The sequence below is a fragment of the Monodelphis domestica genome, chromosome 2 (genome assembly GCF_027887165.1).
Source record: "Monodelphis domestica isolate mMonDom1 chromosome 2, mMonDom1.pri, whole genome shotgun sequence".
In the NCBI taxonomy this organism is placed as follows: Eukaryota; Metazoa; Chordata; class Mammalia; order Didelphimorphia; family Didelphidae; genus Monodelphis; species Monodelphis domestica.
Genome location: NC_077228.1, coordinates 212,327,393 through 212,346,150, shown reverse-complemented (window position 1 = coordinate 212,346,150; position 18,758 = coordinate 212,327,393). Strand labels below are relative to the sequence as shown.

The following is an 18,758-nucleotide window of genomic DNA, read 5'->3' as shown; positions in this document are numbered from 1 at the left end:
ACATGTTATTGGATGTTCAGAGTACCAGAGTGCCATTATGTAGGAGTGTACTAGGCCCACACTGTAGTTTGTGTCCCAAGTATTTGGTTTCTTAGGACCTTGTAAGATACTTGAGACACTATTTTATCCATAAACCTTCCAAGAGCTATATTAAATCTAGGTTTTCCCAGGTAAGAATCCATCTTTCTACAAAGGAAGATGCTGATGTCCCATCAAAACCTACCTTGAAACCACTGTTCGGCAGGTTTGGCAGTTCAGGTTCAAGGCCAGAATTAAATGAGACACTTTTAGACCATCTAGCAGTTAACAAAAGAAGATTTACCTAGCCATACTATGGAAAGGGTACTCCATAGAAATACAGCACTGATTCAGGTAGATGCATCCCATTTCATCTCCATACAGAAACACATCTGGTCAAGAGTTTGGAGATATAGTAATTTGCACAGTTTTGGATAATCTGCTATAAATAAGGGACACTGACTCCTTATGTGGGCTAAGTTCATTTATGCCTTTAGGTATCTGGAAAATATCAATGGACTTGAACCTTAAGCCCTTAAACTAATTTTGAGAACAGCTTCCTTGCCTCGCTTTTTAGGGGGAAAAAACTGGCCTAGTTGGGAACCTTCATATTTGCTGTTCCTACTACATCCCATCCCTTTGTGGTAAGGTCCTAAAGGACTTTCTGCCATATAAATGGTTTTAAGGGCCATTTCTGGACAACTCTAATCTTAGAAATACAGGAAGTCTAGTGGAAGCAGCATAGAAGAGGAACTTAGTTCAAGTTTAAAAAAATACAAAAAGCAATATAACAACACCATGAAGGAGTGAATGAATATAGAGGAACAAAGCCTAGAAATTCTAGGCTCTTCCTTCTCCCTTCAGAGGGACCAAGTTCTAAATTTGATTAATGTGATAAGTGTGAAAAAGAAATGTACCTCCAAAAGAAGATATGTAGATAGAGAAGGACCCAGATGGATTGGTGATGAAAAACCCATCTAGGGACCTTCCCAGGGCTAGTGAAGCAAAAACCCCTTGAGACTATATAAAAACACACGTTTATTTTGCTTATTAAGGTTAGAGAACTGATAGTTAAGATACAATGTCCCTAACTCTACAGCTCTATCTCCACCTGCTTTCTATGCTCCTCTCACAAAAAAGCTCTTCTGATCTTCTAAAATCCTTCTTACCAGCTCCCTAATCTTATCTAACCCCCAAAACCATCTGACTATCTATACTAAATATCTTAGATTGTTAATCAACTAACTTAATTGTCTCTAAAAGGGCTTAGTGAGAATGGACTCACAAGTGGACTGAGTCCTTCCCCAAGCCTGGGGTTGACTTCTTAGGTAAAAAACCCAAAGTCCCAGATGTTAAACCCTTTGGTTTACCTTAGCCAAATTGCCACAGCCAAATTGTCCACAGCACAGTAGGGAAACCCAGATTTCCTCCTAGGTATTTTCCAAGCCCAAATTCTCGTAAGTTCCTCCACAAAACTAGTCAGGTTACAGGAACTGATAGAGCAGCCATTCTCCCTTCCAACCAAGGGAAAAGGACAGTTGTGTAGTGTCAGTTAACTCGGTTAACTCCCCAAACCCTTCTTTGCAATGTCTTCTCCTTCTAGAATCTTTTCCCAGGGTTCATAGCTAAATTCTTCTCTCTCCCTTTTAGAGACACCTTTTGCATTTTCCCTTATCCCTCTATCCTTACAAGTGATGCCAGATCTTTTTTGCTCATAGTGAGTGCCAGTGTAAAGTTGTGACAGTTAGCAAGAGCTGCACCAGGAACATCAATCATAGCGTGTGTGTGTGTGTGTGTGTGTGTGTGTGTGTGTGTGTGTGTGTGTGTGTGTGTGTGTGTGTGTGTAAGGTGCCAGTGTTGATAAAGAGGTTTTTCCTGTACCTCGGGTCAATATTCTCCATTTCTTCTTGAGCCAGGAAATCTCCCTCCCTTAGATGAAGGGGTGTGGGTGAGAGAAGGGATGGTAATGCCTTTTTAGAAACCTCTGGAGGAGGCAGTTTGATGACTCATTGGATAGAGAGTTAGGTCCTGAGTTCAAATTTGGCCCAACATCTCCTAGCTGTGTGACCCCAGACAAGTCTCTTAACCCTAAATGCTTAGCCCCCCACCACTCTTCTGTCTTGCAACCAATAATTAGATACAGTTGTAAGACAGAAGGATTTAAAAAGAAGAAGCCTCTACCAAATGGCTGCTCCGTTTTTTACAAGGAAGCTAGAGTCTCCCACCTTCATCCAGGAACTTGGAATGGCCATCAGCTAGAGGATCCTATTTCTTCCATGGAAATACATGTACCATAGTTATGCATAGTTTTACCTTTCCCAGGTCTCTCCCTCCTCCTCTTCCTCCTTGGTCCCTCAAGCCCTTTCTGGGAAGGAGTGAGTCTTAACTATCCGTGGGAGAGGGGAGAAGGCAAAGATCTGCAAATTGAACAATAACTGAACTAATAACCATAGTGTGTGGGGTATTAGTCTGGACAAAGACTTTAATAATTGCATTTGCAATGAAAAAAGAAGAGTCAAAGGTTATTTGGAACTATGTCCAAAAGTTGTTTGTCCTTATCAGATAGGTACTTCTGGAGTCTGAATCTGATAAATTACGGGACTGAAAAGCCTTCTTCCTTCCTAAAATGGCTTTGATTCATAGCAGATACAGCTTCTGGGAAGTGAGACATCTGGTACTGGTGGACTGGTATGACTTTGTCATAGTGACAAAGTTATTGTTAAAGAGGACTGAACCTCTTCCCCTGAGATGGGCATACGATCCACTCTGCCAGCTGGGGATATTTTGAAGACTATTTGGTAGGTAGGTGTTCTAGTTGGCATGAGAAGTCCTATTGGGTAGAAACAACTGCCTCATCCCCAAACCATAGGGCTTTTACACAAAAAAGGTCTCCAGTTTTACTCTATTGGATCATACCCTGACAACCATTATTCCAGGTGTTTAAAGTTCTCTTGCAGTTTCCCCAGTTCTTTGGTGGTAAAAGAAGACCTACTTTTTCAGCTTTTCCTTTGAACATAGCAATAAGGTAAATCCAAGACTGTCTTTCTACAGGGGCAGATTCCCAGTTCTTTTATCTTAATTTCTGTTCCCATTCTCTTCCCTTAGAGCCCTGATCTCATTGAGATTAATTTTCTGGTGAAACCTGTGAATATAGACTTTATTTTCTGTCCACTAGTCTCTCTTGATCCTTCACCACCACCCTACCCCTCTTTCACTTGTGCTGTCTCTGCCTTCAGGACACAGTCCTTAAAAAGCAAGCTCTCTGTAGCAGGGAGGTAGCTCAGTGGATTAAGAGACTGGAGGTCCTGGATTCAAACTTGGCCTTAGATAGCTGTCTTACCCTGTCACTTAACCCCTGTTGCTAGCCCTTACCACTCCTCTCCCTTGGAAGCAATACTTACTATTGATTCCAAGACAGAAGATAAAGATTTTTGGGTTTTGGTTTTTAAAGCAAGCTCTCTATCCCTAGTTGCTAAATGCATTACTTTAATTTTCCTTCTCTCAGAAATCCAGCTTCTCCAAGACCGTCAACAATAACCAGGGAATGTTCAGCCTGATGTTTTCTTTAGTTTCTACTGAGCTAATTGCTTCAGATCATTGGAAGCTTTTTCTCTCTGTTCTGTTGGGAAGACTCTCCACATACCACCAAAAGTATCCTTGCCACAGGGTCCCACACTGGTATCTGGCCATCCAGTCACTCCAATTCTCTACATCCATATAATCTTTTCCCCACTATAACCATGATGATGTTTTGCCCCAAATCTGCCTTTACCAAAATGTTGTGGGCTGGGCTTGACTGAAACCAATTTGGTAGTTCAGGTTCAAAACTAGAACTAAGTGAAGCAGTTTTTGGATTACAGCTGATAAAAGGAGGTATACTTAGGCCTAACATAAAAAGGATACTCAGAAAAAAATAGCACTAGTTCTGGTAAATACAACTCATCTCATGTTTGTGCAGAAATGCATCTCTCTGGCTAGTAGGCTATGCTGACATACATGGCATCCAGCATGTCTAAGGGTCACTAATTCCTTGTGAGTATACTGCTTTTATGCTCTTATTTGACCTGGAAGATTTTTCAGTGATTTGAATATTAAGCTCCTAAATCAATCAGGTTTCAAGGTAACTTGCCTTGTGGGGAAAGAGAGTTGGAGGTGCAGGGGATCAGGTCTTAGCCTAACCACAGGGAGGGAACTGGCAAATACTGCTCCTGCCTAATCCTTATTTAACTGTTACTGGCTTTTGCAGTCACCTGTCTTAGTAATCTATATAAAAGCAAACTCCTACTCCCAATGGAATTGCTATGTTATTATATGTTTTCTGGTCATGGGTTCATAGTTAATTCATTTAGGCTTTAGAATTAAGGATTTCATTAAACCAACTTTCCTATGTGGGCTCTTAAATCTCTTTTCTCTCTAAAACAAAGCCCTCTACAAAATCAATTTACAAGAACAAAAATGGCAACCTCAGAGTAGCTTTGAATAGCTTAGACCCACAGAATTAGGAAAGTAGTTTCAGAAAGGGTTCTATGTTTCTACCTACCCCTAATTTTTGTGCATCCCTGCTCCAAAAGTTCTGATTTATTCAAATCCTTATAAAGGCCAGTGTTCACCAAACCCTAGATTCTGTTGATAGAAAACAACATGATAAGAGACACAATTTTTGACATTGTGGGCAGGGGAAATGCAGAGTAAGAACCAGCTAAGAAACCAGTGGCCTTTAGGAAAGGGAGAGAGAGCAGGAAAAAGGAAGGGAGGGAGAGAACAAACACAATGATTTGGGGCTTCTCATTCTTCATCATCAACTTCCCATCCCCTTACCCAATGGAATAGGGCCAGAGCAATATCCACTTCGCCTGTGACAAACAGTTCATCATGGTCTTGAGAAAAGAGGGAAGAACTTCTAAATCTTCTCATGTTGCTAAGTATCCTGACTGTCATCCCTTTTTACCACTTTACCCAACTCTTAAATATTTCAGATCACATACTAAAGCTACTCATCTAGGATTGAAAAGCAATCCTGTATTTTTTGGTGGCCTAGACACTAATTCAACAATCCAGACAAGACAGTTGACATGTTTGATGAAATGCCCAGCTGATAAGCAGTAGTTATTGGCACAGTAGTTCTTCATATTCTCAAAATCTACCGGACAGCAAGTAAAATGGAGCCTTCCTCTCATGTTCACACAGAGAGGTATAGGACTAAGTAACTGTCCCAGTGTTACCCTCTTAACATGGACTATACATACTACAGCCCAGAACACGTACTTTATCTTTGAATTCTTTTTGTGTGCAAAGCTCTACAGTGGGCACTGGAGAGGAAGAGGGCTGGAGTAAAGAGGACACAGACCACACTCATTTCCATTAAAAATATCTTTTTCTCCTTTTCAAGTGGTGCCTCTTTCTGCCTCTACAACTTAACACTTCTCTTTTGGGGAGATGGATCAGAAAATTTACTTTAAAAAATATTTTTGTTGTGCTTTTTCCTTTATTTTTTCCCTTTAACATTATTTATTGTCACCTCTCAGGGAACTCTTCAACCCCTAGAGAACTTTTCCTTATAACAAATGCAGTGAGGAAGAAAATAAGATGGCCATATTTGAAAACATACCTCCTTTACACTCATTGCCAACTATCTCTGCCTTAAGGCATAGAAATGCTGGAGACAGGCTTCAAGGGTTCATTGTCAGAGTGCTAAAGGCTTAATGATGTTTTCCTTTACAATAATGTGGTTATCACCAAGGTAGCACTATGGATAGAGCGCTGGCTTGGAGACAAGAAGACCTGAGTTCAAATTCAGCCTCAGGTACTTCCTAGTTATATGACCCTCAGCAAGTTACTTGATCTGTCTGCCTCAGTTTTTTCAACTGTAAAATGGAAATAATAATAATAATGCCTACTTCACAGGATTGTTTAAGGATCAAATGAAATAATTGTTGTTTTTTAAACCCTTACCTTTTGTCTTAGAACCAATGAATATTGTTCCATGGCAGAAGAGCAGTAAGGACTAGGCAGTGGAGGTTAAATGACTTGCCTAGGGTCACACAGCTTGGAAGGGTCCAAGACCACATTTGAATTCTGGACCTCCTATCTCTAGGCCTGACTCTAGTTCCCCCAAATGAAGTAATAGTTCTAAAGTGCTTAGCATAGTGCTTGACACTTAGTACATGTTTATACTAAAAAGTCTTACTCCTGTACTCTGTACATCTGGTTCTTCTTGGTTCACTCTATACCAGTTATTGTGAGTTTCTCTGAACTCTTCATGTTCATCAGTTCTTATGGTGAGGTAATAATTCCATTTGTTCAGTCATTCCCCGATCAATGGGTATCACTTTCTACATCTCTGTTGTTATAAAAAATGCTGCAGAGGCAGCTTGGTGACTCAATAATAAAGAGCCAGACCTGAAGACTTGGGAGGTCTTGGATTCAAATTTGGATTCAGACCCTTCCTAAATGTGTGACCCTAGGCAAGTCATTTAACCTCCATTACCCAGCCCTTTCCACTCTTATGCCTTGGAACCAATACTTAGTCATGGTCACGGTTCTAAAACAAAGGGTTAAGTGTTTTTTTGTTTTTTTTTAATACTGCTGGAAATGGTTTTGTGTCTGTATGGGTCCTTTTCTCTTTTAGGACTTGTAATGGTGTCACCAATGGGGTTTAGTGACTAAAAGTTACGAGTTAATGTCATTCGTGTCTGGCCTTTGCTTTTGTTGCTGATGTTGTAAAATTCAATGCTAGCTCACATTCTCAGACTGTATTTCTTCTGTCTTCTTTAGTGTTCCTAAAAATGTCCTTTAACTCTGCTGGGCCTTGCTGTTGCCCGTGATAGTAAAAAGATAGAATAGTGTAGGGGGGAGGGAGGCCCCAACCCTGTGTGCTTAGAATAGGCATGCTAATATTTAAAAACTGCCATGATGTCAAAATCCTCTTGATGTGCACATTAGCTTAGTAGAGAATAAGCTCTTTCTGGTTGGAGATTGTACTGTGACTATTGTGTTATCCCATTCTTGGAGGAGCTCTAGTGAATGTGACTGATGACCATGAAAATTGAGTGACATTGAGTTGTTTTATAGCCCTATTTAGTATTTGGTAGAGTGTGACTCTCATCATGTGTTCTTTGGACATCATTCTTTATTAGCAGCCAGCTGCAAAGGTAAGTTTGACTGTGGCCCTCCTCTGAGCTCCATTCAATAATGTGGTAATGATTGTTTTTAAGACTTAGATTTGTTTCAATTCAGCAAACCCACCACTATGAAATCAAAAGTTTCTACTCTGGGGATTACAAAATATGCAAAGAGAAGTAAATACAAAGTCTTTCAAGATGAAAATAGCATTAAGATCTGGGAGAATCAGGGAAGGCAATTGAGCTTCAAAGAAAAAAGTCCAAATTCTGATAGACTGAGATGAAAAGAAAAGTGCATTCTCAATAGGGCAATTGATGGCTTGTACAAATGCATGGATCCCAGCATGAAATGTAGTACGGTTTGGGCCTAGCTTGGTCATCGTGACTGTAATAAATGGAGAGCAGCGTCCTCTGAAAGATAGGTTGGAATTAGACCACAGAAGTCCCAAACTCCAAGTTCATGAGTTTTAACAATGTGTTCTTTGGTGTAATAGTTGAACTGTAAGTAGAGAGAGAGGGAGATCAAAGCACCTTATCTCCTAAGAAAATATTAACTCAACTTGGGTCAGAGAAGCAATCTGAGCCCCAGGGTTTGGTTCAAGGTTAGCAACAGGCAAGCAGACCAGCCAGCTTCCCCACCTCCTACCCCAGATGTGCTGTTTCTGCACAGATATTCTCAAAGCAAATAACGGTCCTGGTTTGCCTTCCTTCTCCTTTTCCCACTCTCCTCTGCCTGTTATTTGAACAGTCTATGATCTTTTCATAAGGGGGTGTTTTTGAACAACACAAACAGAAGTTGTTACAAATACCCCATTGTCCAAGGCATTCAGAGCAGGACTGAAATCACTGCAGTGCTTAATGACTGTGGGGGAGCTTACAACCCCTGGGGAGCAATTGTCCTTTTATTTTTTTAATCTTTAGGTTTTTTCTCCCACTATGGTCAACCTTCTATTTTCTAGAAGATAAAGTGGGAACTTTGGCATCAAGTTTTTTGGAGGATTTTTTTGGGGGTTGCTGAAACTCAATTTGACATGTGCAAGTTCCCTGGAAAACTGGCCTGGGCTGTGGTGATGATATGTGGTCTAGAGGAGTTTCACCTTCTAGCATCAGCATCATTCTAGGCATTTGAATGCTGCCTTTGGGAGCAAGGAATCAGACTCTGATGTTGCCTTTTTGTTTTCTCCATAGCTTCCTTCTCTGAGAGAGTCAGGAACATGTCCCCGGATGAGATTACAATCCCCCCAGAACCACCTGGCAGATGCTCAAATCACCTCCAGGTAGGAGCAGTCAGTGTTTAGTTGCCATGATGGTATACATGGTCTTTCTTTTCTCTCTGTCTCTCTTACTCACTTTTCTGCTTATTTAAAGGAAGGGCTGTGTCATACAGGCTCTCTCTCACACACACACACACTCACACACACACATTCTTCAGGGAAACCTGGGTTCAAATTCTGTTCTTGGACACTCACTAATTGGGTGAACCTGGGCAACTCACCTAACCTCTCTGCCTCAATTTCTTCATCTTATAAATGAGAGAGTTGGACTTGATGGCACCTGAGGTCCCCTAGCAGCTCCAATTTGTGATCTAACATTTAGTAAATTGGTGGCTAGCCTTAGAACCAAAGGTGGGCTGTAATCCATAGCTTCCACTAGGCACTTCTAGCCATATTTGAACTGAAAACTTATACTATCCTAACAAAAGGGGACTTATGGGGCCTGGGGCTAGGGAATGCAGCAGGCTGATTGGGGGGAGTGGGGGGCCAGAACTGGGCACTCAGAAAACAGGATTTTTTCCCCTTTCCCTGAAGTCTCCACCCCATGCTGAGTAGGCCTCCCACCCACCATCCCACAGGATGAAGGCTTCTTCTATCCCAGCAAGCCAGACAAGCTACAACATGTAGTTAGCAACTCCAGCAGTTTCTTAGGCAGAGAAAACACCAAGCAGCTTGACTCTTCTAGGTAGTAATTTCCTTTTTTTCTTTCCAGAAGGTCTTAATAGTAAAATCTGTGGCCCTGAGAATATTTTATTTCAGCTGAACTGGCACAATCTTGGTGACCCAAGGCAGAGATGTCCTCTTTGAGCAATAGGTTTACCTTTAATGAGATTGTAGAGATTTCTCTTTGAGGTGAAACTGACTCTTTGAGAAAGCAGATTTAGATAAGTCTATCACTCTTAGCTTCTCTCTGCTGATATTTTTTTTTTCTGGGTTAAACATGTGTTATATAAAACATTTCCATATTGTTAATTTTAGTAAGAATAATTATATAAATTACCACCACCCAAAAAATAAATAAATAAACTAAAGTAAAAAATTGCATGCTTTGATCTGCAAGCCAACCCCAATAATTCACTCTCTGGAGGTGGATAGATAGCATTCTTTGTCATAAGTTCCTCAGAATTGTCCTGGATCATTGTATTCCTTTTTTCTTTTACTTAAACCCTTACCAACAGAATGGTAAGGGCTAGGCAATGGGAGTTAAGTGACTTGCCCAGGGTCACACAGCTAGGAAATTGTCTAAGGCCACATTTTAACCCAGGACTTCCCATCTCTAGGCCTGGCTCCGAATCCACTAAACTGCCCAGCTACCCCCTATCATTGTATTTCCTCCAATATTTTAATAGACTTCTCTCTGCCACTACACCCCCCAAAAAGGGAATCTTGCTTGATCATTCTTTATCTTAACCCACTGCTTCTTTCTGAAAGGTGGAATGTCGCCCTAATGTTTTCATTCTCCAGAACCTGTGTAAAGTTGTTTCCATTGGGCCTGGAACCAAATATCTTACTTTACAGATTTATAACTTTGAAGAGTACAAATTCAGAAATTAAGTCTTCACCCTAATAAGGACTTAATTCTGTTTAGTTTCTCTCTGAGGCAACTTGGGCTTTACGTTTTGGAAGTTAGTAGGTTCTTCACCTTGTGACCCATACCCCAGAATCAGATTTCCTAGGTCTCTCTCCTGGCACTGGACAAGACTGATACATTGACTGATAATGTAATCTGTATGGGAATGTGCTGGATATGCTTTCCCCAAAGAAAACATTTCAGGTGATAGCATCGTGCCAGCCAGGCTCCCTGCTATATTGTCCTTTAATTACTCTAACAAAGGCCCTAGCCAGCCAGTGTAAAGTAGGAAAGTTTTGAATGATGCTCATCTGAAAATTAATCTGCCACTCCTGAGAACCCTCCAACAAATCATTTTCAAAGTGTCTGGAGCCCAAGCTAAAAGCTGTAGGAATATCCCTTCTCCAGTGGGAAATGTTCAGGCCCTCTCCAATATCTATAGCTCACACTTCAACCATTCACTGAGGACTTGGACCTGTTCTTTCAACCAAGACCTGAATTTTATCTTTATAAAAAGCTTTGATGTTCTATGGGTAGTTCAGGAAGTAGTTAACCAGTTTGCAGGTTTTCCAGGCCTTCCCATGAGTTTTTCTGGCTTTGACTATTTCATTGCACTTTATTAGTAGAAGCCATCTGGAAAAATTAAAGAAATTTTTTTAAAAATTAAAAGAAGTTTGATTGTAATCAAACCAGTCTAGCCCCTTTCTTGCAAGAACCTCTGGCCAAAGATTTGTTGGAATATAGGTTAAAATTATGACTTAAATGAAACTTTTTTTAATTTTTAAAAAAATTTTCATAGCTTTTCCTTCCCCCTGCCTCCTTGACCATAGACATAATTGAAAGTATGGTATAATTATATCATGACAGTTTTTGTACCTTTTCTGTAGGACAAAATACAGAAACTGTATGAGCGGAAGATAAAGGAAGGGATGGATATGAACTACATTATACAGAGGAAGAAGGAATTTCGGAATCCTAGGTAAGCTGGAGAATCAGCTCAAGTTTTTGCTTCTGGCCTAGGAGGGGAATGAGTCAAGACATGACTTAATGCACTCCTATTATTATTAATGGTGAAGAAATTATACAGAGACCAGCTTAACACCAAATTAGTCACTTTTGCTAAGCACCAAAACAAAAATGCATGTGATAACTTCATTAGGAAATCTACAGTGAATGATACAACATGATCCTCTCAGGATTTACAACCAGTCTTACTGTACTGCCAATCAAAAGCCAGTATGTTGACAGCAAAAAGAAAAAAAGAAAATTGAATCAGGAGTCAGTAGAGCTGGATTCCAGTTCTGATTGTGTTACAGCTTGGCATCTTGGCCTTGAACAAATTATTGCCCCTCTTAGACCTTAGTTTCCCCATCTGTAAAATGAGAGGGTTGCACTAACTATTCTTGGAGGTCTCTTGACCCTCTCCCAGGGTCAAGTGATTCTATGGACAGATGAATGGGTAGTGCCTTTTTTGTATGAGAGCTGTAGTTGGGCCTTGCTGGCCATGTAAATTTAACACCTATGATTAAACATGGCATGGGTAATATCAGAGATCTGCCTTTAAGTATACAATGGCTCCAACCCAATCACACATATTGGGGAGCCAAGATGGCAGATAAGTAGCAGCTAAAGTTGAAACCATTCTGACAGTGCTTCCAGTCACAGATTGGAGGTCAGAGACATATGATTAAAACATGAAAGTATAATCTGTCAACTTAGTACTATTTCATATTGCTTACCTGCTCCCAGTCAACAATCTCATCCCTCTCATAGTAGAGATAAATAAAAATGATCCGAGATGATTTTTCAGACTAGTGGATTTCATTGTTGAAATTTTTCTTTAGAAAGAAAGCTTTTTAGGAACATAATGGTTTGGGAGACAGTGAGATTGCTCAGTGGATAGAGAGCCAGGCCTAGAGACAAGAGGACTTAAGTTTCAAGTCCTTGGCTATAGATACTTCCTAGCTGTGTGAACCTGGGCAAGTCATTTAACCCCAACTGCCCAGCCCTTACCACTCCTCTGCCTAGGAACTAATTCTTGGTATTGAGCCTAAGATAGAAGGTAAGGGTTATTTCACACAAACAAACATACATATTGGTTAGGTTTTGCAGAGCTGATATCATGACAGCCCAGGAATTAGAAGAGGTTGATTCTGGGACAGACCTGTTGGAGTTTTATTTATCATGATGGGTACTCAGGTCAATTTTCTGTGACATCTTTGTTCTAGCATCTATGAGAAGCTTATCCAGTTTTGCTCAATTGATGAACTTGGCACCAATTATCCCAAGGTAAGAGGCAAAGCTCTGCAAATAGAATGTTGCACTGTGGAGAACTCCTCCCCAAAGCTGTCTTCCATCCCAGTCCTTACTTCTCACTGTCCATGTAAACTGCTCAAACCTAAAATATGACTTTAAAAAGACAAAGACTCCACCTGAATAGCCACCATGGCACCAAATATGTCAGAACTGAATATATCCTCTTTCATTACAGCAGACTTACAGGATTGGGCTCCTGAAGGATCCTGTCCATGATAAGAGATCATATCCCCTAGGGAATTATACTGACAGTCATGACTTGCCTGCTGAATCTCAATGCCCATGCAAAGACCAAGAGGCTAATAACAAACAGTGAGAGGACTTAAAGCCCAAACTCAATAGGGACACGTACTTGAGTTTCTGATTCATACTCCCAAGTGAAAAATATGTTTAGCAAAGGATCTGATTAAAAGTTTAACACTTTCTTTTTCAGGATATGTTTGATCCCCACGGATGGTCTGAAGACTCCTACTACGAGGCACTAGGTATTTTCAGAGGATGTGTTTGGGGGATTGGGGAAATTTATATGGGGCCTTTCTTTTTATCATTGACCCCATTAGAGTATATGGGGTATCCTAGCAGTAGGATCTTTGGTTCAAAGGGTAGTGATATTTTAGTCACAGAGGCAACTAGTGTGATAGTGGATAAGCACTGGGTTTACTTCCTAACTCTGTGCAAATCACTTAATCTCTGTGTGCCTCAGTTTCTTCAGCTATAAAATGAGGATCATAGTAGCACCTATCAGGGCCAGCTAGGGAACTATATAGAATCAGGCCTGGAGTCGAGAAGTTCCTAGGTTCAAATCTGGCCTCAGACACTCCTAGCTGTGTGATCTTCTATTGACAAATATTCATGTTTTTTGATCTCTTTAACTTTGGAGAATCACTTTTAGTTTTATTTAGATTCTCCATATGTCTTAGATATAGGACTCTTGTCAAGTTTTTCAACAAAGTTTTTTTTCCCATGTGACTGCTTTTCTTCGTAGTTATGTTGATCACATTGATGCAAATGCTTTTCAGTTTTAGATCATTGTAGTTAAATTGCTCTCTGTCTCACTTCCCTCATCTATAAAATGGGGATATATAGTATTTGCCTCCCAGGATTGTTGGGAGCATTAAATGAGATAAAATTTGTAAGGTGCTTTGCAAATGCTAGCAATTTTTTTTTATTACTATCTGTTTTATTGTTCCAGATTGCCACTGACCTTTGTTTAGTTAAGAATTCCCTGATCTGGTTTTCTCTTAATTTTGTCATGGTATATGACCTAATTTAATAATCAAGGTCTGAATGTATTCATTGGGATACTTGGTATAGAACATGTCCTGCCAAAATTCCTTCATTTTTTCCTGGTAATTCTTGTGAAATAGGGAATTCCTCTAGGAGAAATTTCAAGTGTCTGGACTGAAGAAACTTTTCTCTAGTTAGTGGAGGAGGGAATGTGAGAAATATAAGAGCATTAATGGATTGACTTCCTCCTTTTGTGATGAAGCATTTATTGCTTTATGAGCCTGTGGAGGGTGGGCTTATTAACTTATGGGCAGGAGATTAGAGCACCTTTTTTGACAGTTTGGCTTTTATTTATAGCCAAAGCTCAGAAGATTGAAATGGACAAATTGGAAAAAGCCAAAAAGGAAAGGACAAAAGTAAGTGACAAAAACCATGGAGACTTGGTGATAGAAAAGGTGAATAATTGAAGTACCTGGGGTACTCGTGCTTAAGGAAGGAGGTTCCCCCCAACTTCAAGATCTTGGTCTGAGGAATACTGTTTCTCCCCCCAAGAAGACATTTCTTTTCATCTAACTATGTAGTTAGTATATTTAGTTCTTCTCTGAGACTGAAGAGTATTTGCTGAACTTCCATCCTTTGTGTTCCCTTTCTTCCCTCCCTTTCTTCCCTTCTTTTGTGTTTTTTTTTTTCCTCCCTCTCTGTCATCTTGTTACCTTGATACTTTATCCTTTCTTTCACGTATAATACTTTCAGGGCCTAGTCAGCTTTGTCCTCAGAACCCATCCCCCACCCCCCATAGTTTTAGATCCCAACCACCTCTGACCCTTTAGCCTTCTATAGTCTCCAGTCAGCTAAACCTAAAGAACTTAACCCTGTCCTCTGGCCTCTCCCACTTCAGGACTCCTTTCTACTCCCCAATGGGATTAGTTGATCCCTTGTTTTAACAGACCAGCTTCCCTCAGCAGCTCTCCATATGCTGGGCATATAGGGCTGAGTGAGCAGTTATTATCCCTGAGTATGTTATCCTATAAGACCACTTTGTCTTGAAGGAAGAGAGAGGGACAATGAGTGTCATCACCCCCTCTTGCCTTTGATTGGGCCTGACCCCTCCTATACTATCAGTATAGGCCTCTAGCCCCAGTGGGCCTCCTTCCAGTCTTTAGGACCAAGGGCCTATAGCTTTTGGCCTTGCTAAAATACTTCTGCAGGCACTGTTTTGGGCCAGGCATGTGGGGACTGGTGTTGGGGAATAATCTGATTTTCTCTTTCTTAACACTTGATTGAATTTCCCTTCTCTCTCTCTCCCTCCTCCCCCTTCAAACCTCAGGCTTATTGCAGGGACGTGTCTGCAGCGCCTGGGGAGGTGACCGGAGCTGTCCTTCCCCTGTGCAGGCACCACCTCCTCCTGGGTGTGAGGAGGAGGGGCCTGGCCAAATGGTTCTGGGCATGTGAGGTGGGGCAGTGTGGGAGGGAAGTCTGGGATTTGTGCAAATACATGACAATAGAGAGGGGAAGTTTTTTTAAACCTAGTTATAAAAATAAAAAATTTTAAAAACCCTTAGGGCTTAAACTGTTGATATCCTTAGACAATCTCTCCCCTGCCCCCAGCCAAACATTGCCAGTCAAACCAGAGCTGATTATCAGTGTCTCCTTTATTACATACTTCCAAAGTGTTTGTCCCCTGGAGCAGATGGATTACAAGATAAACAGGTAACTTCCTACATCTCTCATTTTTCCTCCCTTTCCCTTTCTAGATTGAATTTGTGACAGGGTACCAAGAAGGGCACCACAACCAATGCAGCTGCCCACCACGACCACCACAGCCAGCACCGCAGCTACAGGTAACAAGTAGCTTTCCCAGAACTTTCCAGGACCTTGTCTTTCCCTTGAGGTGCTCTCTTCTGATTCACCAGAGAGTGAATCAGAAGAGACTGACTTATTGAGGGCACAGAGTCACCATGTGCGTGTGCACATACACTCACACTCACTCACTCTCTCTCTCTCTCTCTCTCTCTCTCTCCTCTCTCTCTCTCTCTCTTCTCTCTCTCTCTCTCTCTCTCTCTCTCTCTCTCTCCTCTCTCTCTCTCTCTCTCTCTCTCTCCCTCTCTCTCCCTCCCTCCCTCCCTCTCTCTCCTTCTCTCTCTCTCTCTCTCTCTCTCTCTCTCTCTCTCTCTCTCTCTCTCTCTCTCTCTCCCTCTCTCTCTCCCTCTCTCTCTCCCCTCCCTCCCTCCCTCCCTCCCTCCCTCCCTCCCTCCCTCCCTCCCTCCCTCCCCTCAGCCTCTCAGTGTTGGTGGCAGTGAGGTACACAGTGTGTCTGCTGTCAGGTCTTTCTGGATTACCCAAGGTCACCTCCAAGGAAGGGAGTATTGAATTTCATGTATTGTGTGTTTAAACACTTTCTCCTTGGATTGTCATTTAGATGCTCAGAAGAGAAAGAGTAAGTGGGATTCTGCTATCCCTGTGACAACGATAGCCCAGCCCACCATCCTCACCACCACAGCCACCCTGCCAGCGGTCGTCACAGTGACAACTAGTGCAAGTGGCTCCAAGACTACAGTCATCTCAGCTGTAGGCCACCATTGTGAAGAAAGCCAAGCAGTGACAAGACCTGGTATAGGGTTGGACATACCTCTTGTTGTGGGACAGGGACCACTACTCCAGGACCTTGCCAAGACCATGACCTCAAGATGTGGAATGTCCCCTCGGACATGGTACCTCATGCACTCACTGGACTAAGGCTTTCCAAAGAAACTTATCAGCCAAGGATGAGTTTCTGTCTTGCCATCCCTGACAAAACATTCTCTTTTTAGGCCTACTGAGAGAATCTGTTGCCCAGCCATCCAGAAGGACCCTCGTTGCTGATCAGGGCAGTATAGACTGCTTGTAGCCATGTTGATTTGGCATCCATTGCTCTATTAAAAGTGCTATATCAATATAGCCCAACATCCCAGGTAGTTTCTTGTCCTGTAGGGTCAGTCTTTAAAACAAATGTGAAGTTTTACTCTTGAATCTTTGATGATAAGGATTTGTAGGCCTTTGTTCTTTGGGGGAAGTGGGGGGGGTGGGCCTGTAAGGCCTCAGGATGAAGCATGACTCCAGGAGGGGGCATGGGCTGGGCAGAGGCCAAGGTACTACTAGGAAGCCCAGTGGCCAAGGAACGTTGCTATGAACACATTCTGAGGCTGTCTCCTGCCCCTCTCATAGAGGAGTCCAGGATAAGGATGAAAGTATAGAAGAGGTGGGTGCAAATAAATAACCTGCCACTGAATACTCTGAATATTGAAACCTTGTCAAAGTATTCTCCCAACCTCCTTTCCCCCCTTTCTCACTCTCCATTTCCCACCTGGGAGACATGTAGACCTCACTTGGCCACAGCTAAAGCTCACAGTTAATTAGGTTTCCTAATTGTCCATCAAGGCTGTTTACTGTGTCATTTATGGGGAGGGGTTTGGTAGGATGGCATAGCTCTAGTTGAAGAGTAAGGCATTCTCTCCAATGCTAATATTGCTTTCCCAAGCCCTTTGGTGCCCAGTGTGCTTCTGACCTTTGCAGGCTGTAAAGTAGCTGGGGAGATGAATCACCCTCCGCTATGGTGGGGGTAGTTTAGTTGTTCATTGTTTACATGAAAGTATCTCATATGAGAATTCCTACCTACCCCACCCTTCCTCTCCTCCTGTTATCTCTGCCCCACAGAAACCTCTAGAGCTGTTCCCTGTTTTAAAACTAGGTTTCCCAGCCTAATCCCTGAGGGAAATCTTTTATTTTTATTTTTCTCTCCGGTAACTAAACTTTCCACTTTGGGGCAGGGAAGCCAGAGTGTCAAGTGAAGGAAGCTATGTTGTGAAGAACAGTATCATTTCCATGATGCAGAGAGCCCTCCTGAAGGCCTAGGCACTTCCAGGAAGCAGGCCATAGGCAGTGCTTGGGGCCAGAGCTTTGTTTGACACCTTGACTCTGGTTTCTAACTCTGCATCATCCTTTCCCCCATTCAGTTGGCCCCCAGGCTCACTTAGCATGTCCCAACCTGGCCTGGAAATCTCTCCCAAAGAACCGATCCAGAGGAGCAGCACCCCAGTCCACCTTGTGTGACTTGACTCATCGTTCAGCTGCTGCCTTTGTATGGAGGCCAATGACTGTGGTGACAGTTTCCCTTCCAAGCTGGCAACAATTCAGTTAAGTTTTATGTGTAGACCTCTATCATCTGTGGGCTTTGGGGGCAATACAAAAAGATATTGCCCACTTTTAGCATCTTGTTGAAGAGTCAACTCACAGGATTTATAAGCATGAAACCTTGCCAACTGTCTTAGCCTACCTTGCATTCTTGGTAATTCGTTAGATATGGGTAGGCATCTTGTTTGTGCAGTTGCCTGTGACATGGGTATTTAAAAACAGAATCAGTGTTTTTTCTGTGTCCATTATTGAGACATGAAGGGATTATACCTTTTCTTAAGCAGCTGACTCAGGCTCCACTCACTGGGGAATTTGGAAGCTCTTACAAGCTCATTTGGCTCCATTCTTGTATTCTGTATGCCCTGGAAGGACCCAGATCAGAACCAGAACTCCAGACATCTTCACACACACATACACGTACCAGACAGTGAATAAAAAGGGAGTATCCCTCCCTTCCCAAACTTCCCCCACATACATAATTCTCACTCTCTTGGACTTCCTGCCAGTGGTCCAACTCTGAAGAGACAGCTGTCCTGCCCACCCCATCCCATGCCTCAGTAGGAGCAGTTCTAGAGGTCATCTAGCCCAACTCCTTCATTTTACAGATTGAACAGCAAAAACTAGACATTTATTAAGTAGTCTGCAGAGGGTAGAGAGTTAAATAAGCCTGGGGCCCTGCCCTCATGGGATTCATTATCTAATGGGAAAGATAAAAGAGTCAAATAAGTGTAACACATTAGGATATATTTTAAATGCATGAGAGGGATTTGAACAGAAGGGTTAAGTAAATAAAGCTATAGGGATAGCTGGCAGCAGCACCTAGCATCCATCCTGGAGAGGGGAGATTGGAGACAAATCAATTAAAAACCTATTGTTATATGGTATGGCAGGTAAGATCAAGCCTGATGTAGGGCAGCGACAATGGAAAAGGAGAGGAGAGCAATATGAAAGAACATATTGGGCTAGACTATATACAACTTGGTTAACTGGATGTCAGCAGCTGAATGAGAGGATGAATGAATGTTAAGTATGACAGATTTAGACCCCAGGTCTGAGGAATGA

The 18,758-nt window shown here is 42.0% G+C and overlaps 1 protein-coding gene across 1 annotated transcript in view; it reads left to right on the top strand.

Moving 5' to 3' along the window:
- The window catches only part of SAP30BP (SAP30 binding protein), a 54,246-nt gene extending 37,443 nt beyond the window's left edge, over positions 1 to 16,803 (top strand). The window contains 10 exon segments of the mRNA XM_001369381.5: positions 8,328 to 8,416; positions 10,871 to 10,962; positions 12,212 to 12,272; positions 12,733 to 12,784; positions 13,884 to 13,942; positions 15,281 to 15,295; positions 15,297 to 15,332; positions 15,334 to 15,367; positions 15,946 to 16,100; positions 16,102 to 16,803. Of these exon segments, the coding sequence (XP_001369418.1) occupies positions 8,328 to 8,416; positions 10,871 to 10,962; positions 12,212 to 12,272; positions 12,733 to 12,784; positions 13,884 to 13,942; positions 15,281 to 15,295; positions 15,297 to 15,332; positions 15,334 to 15,367; positions 15,946 to 16,100; positions 16,102 to 16,128 (620 nt within the window). The 3' untranslated portion in view covers positions 16,129 to 16,803.
- The last annotated feature ends 1,955 nt before the right edge of the window (positions 16,804 to 18,758 follow it).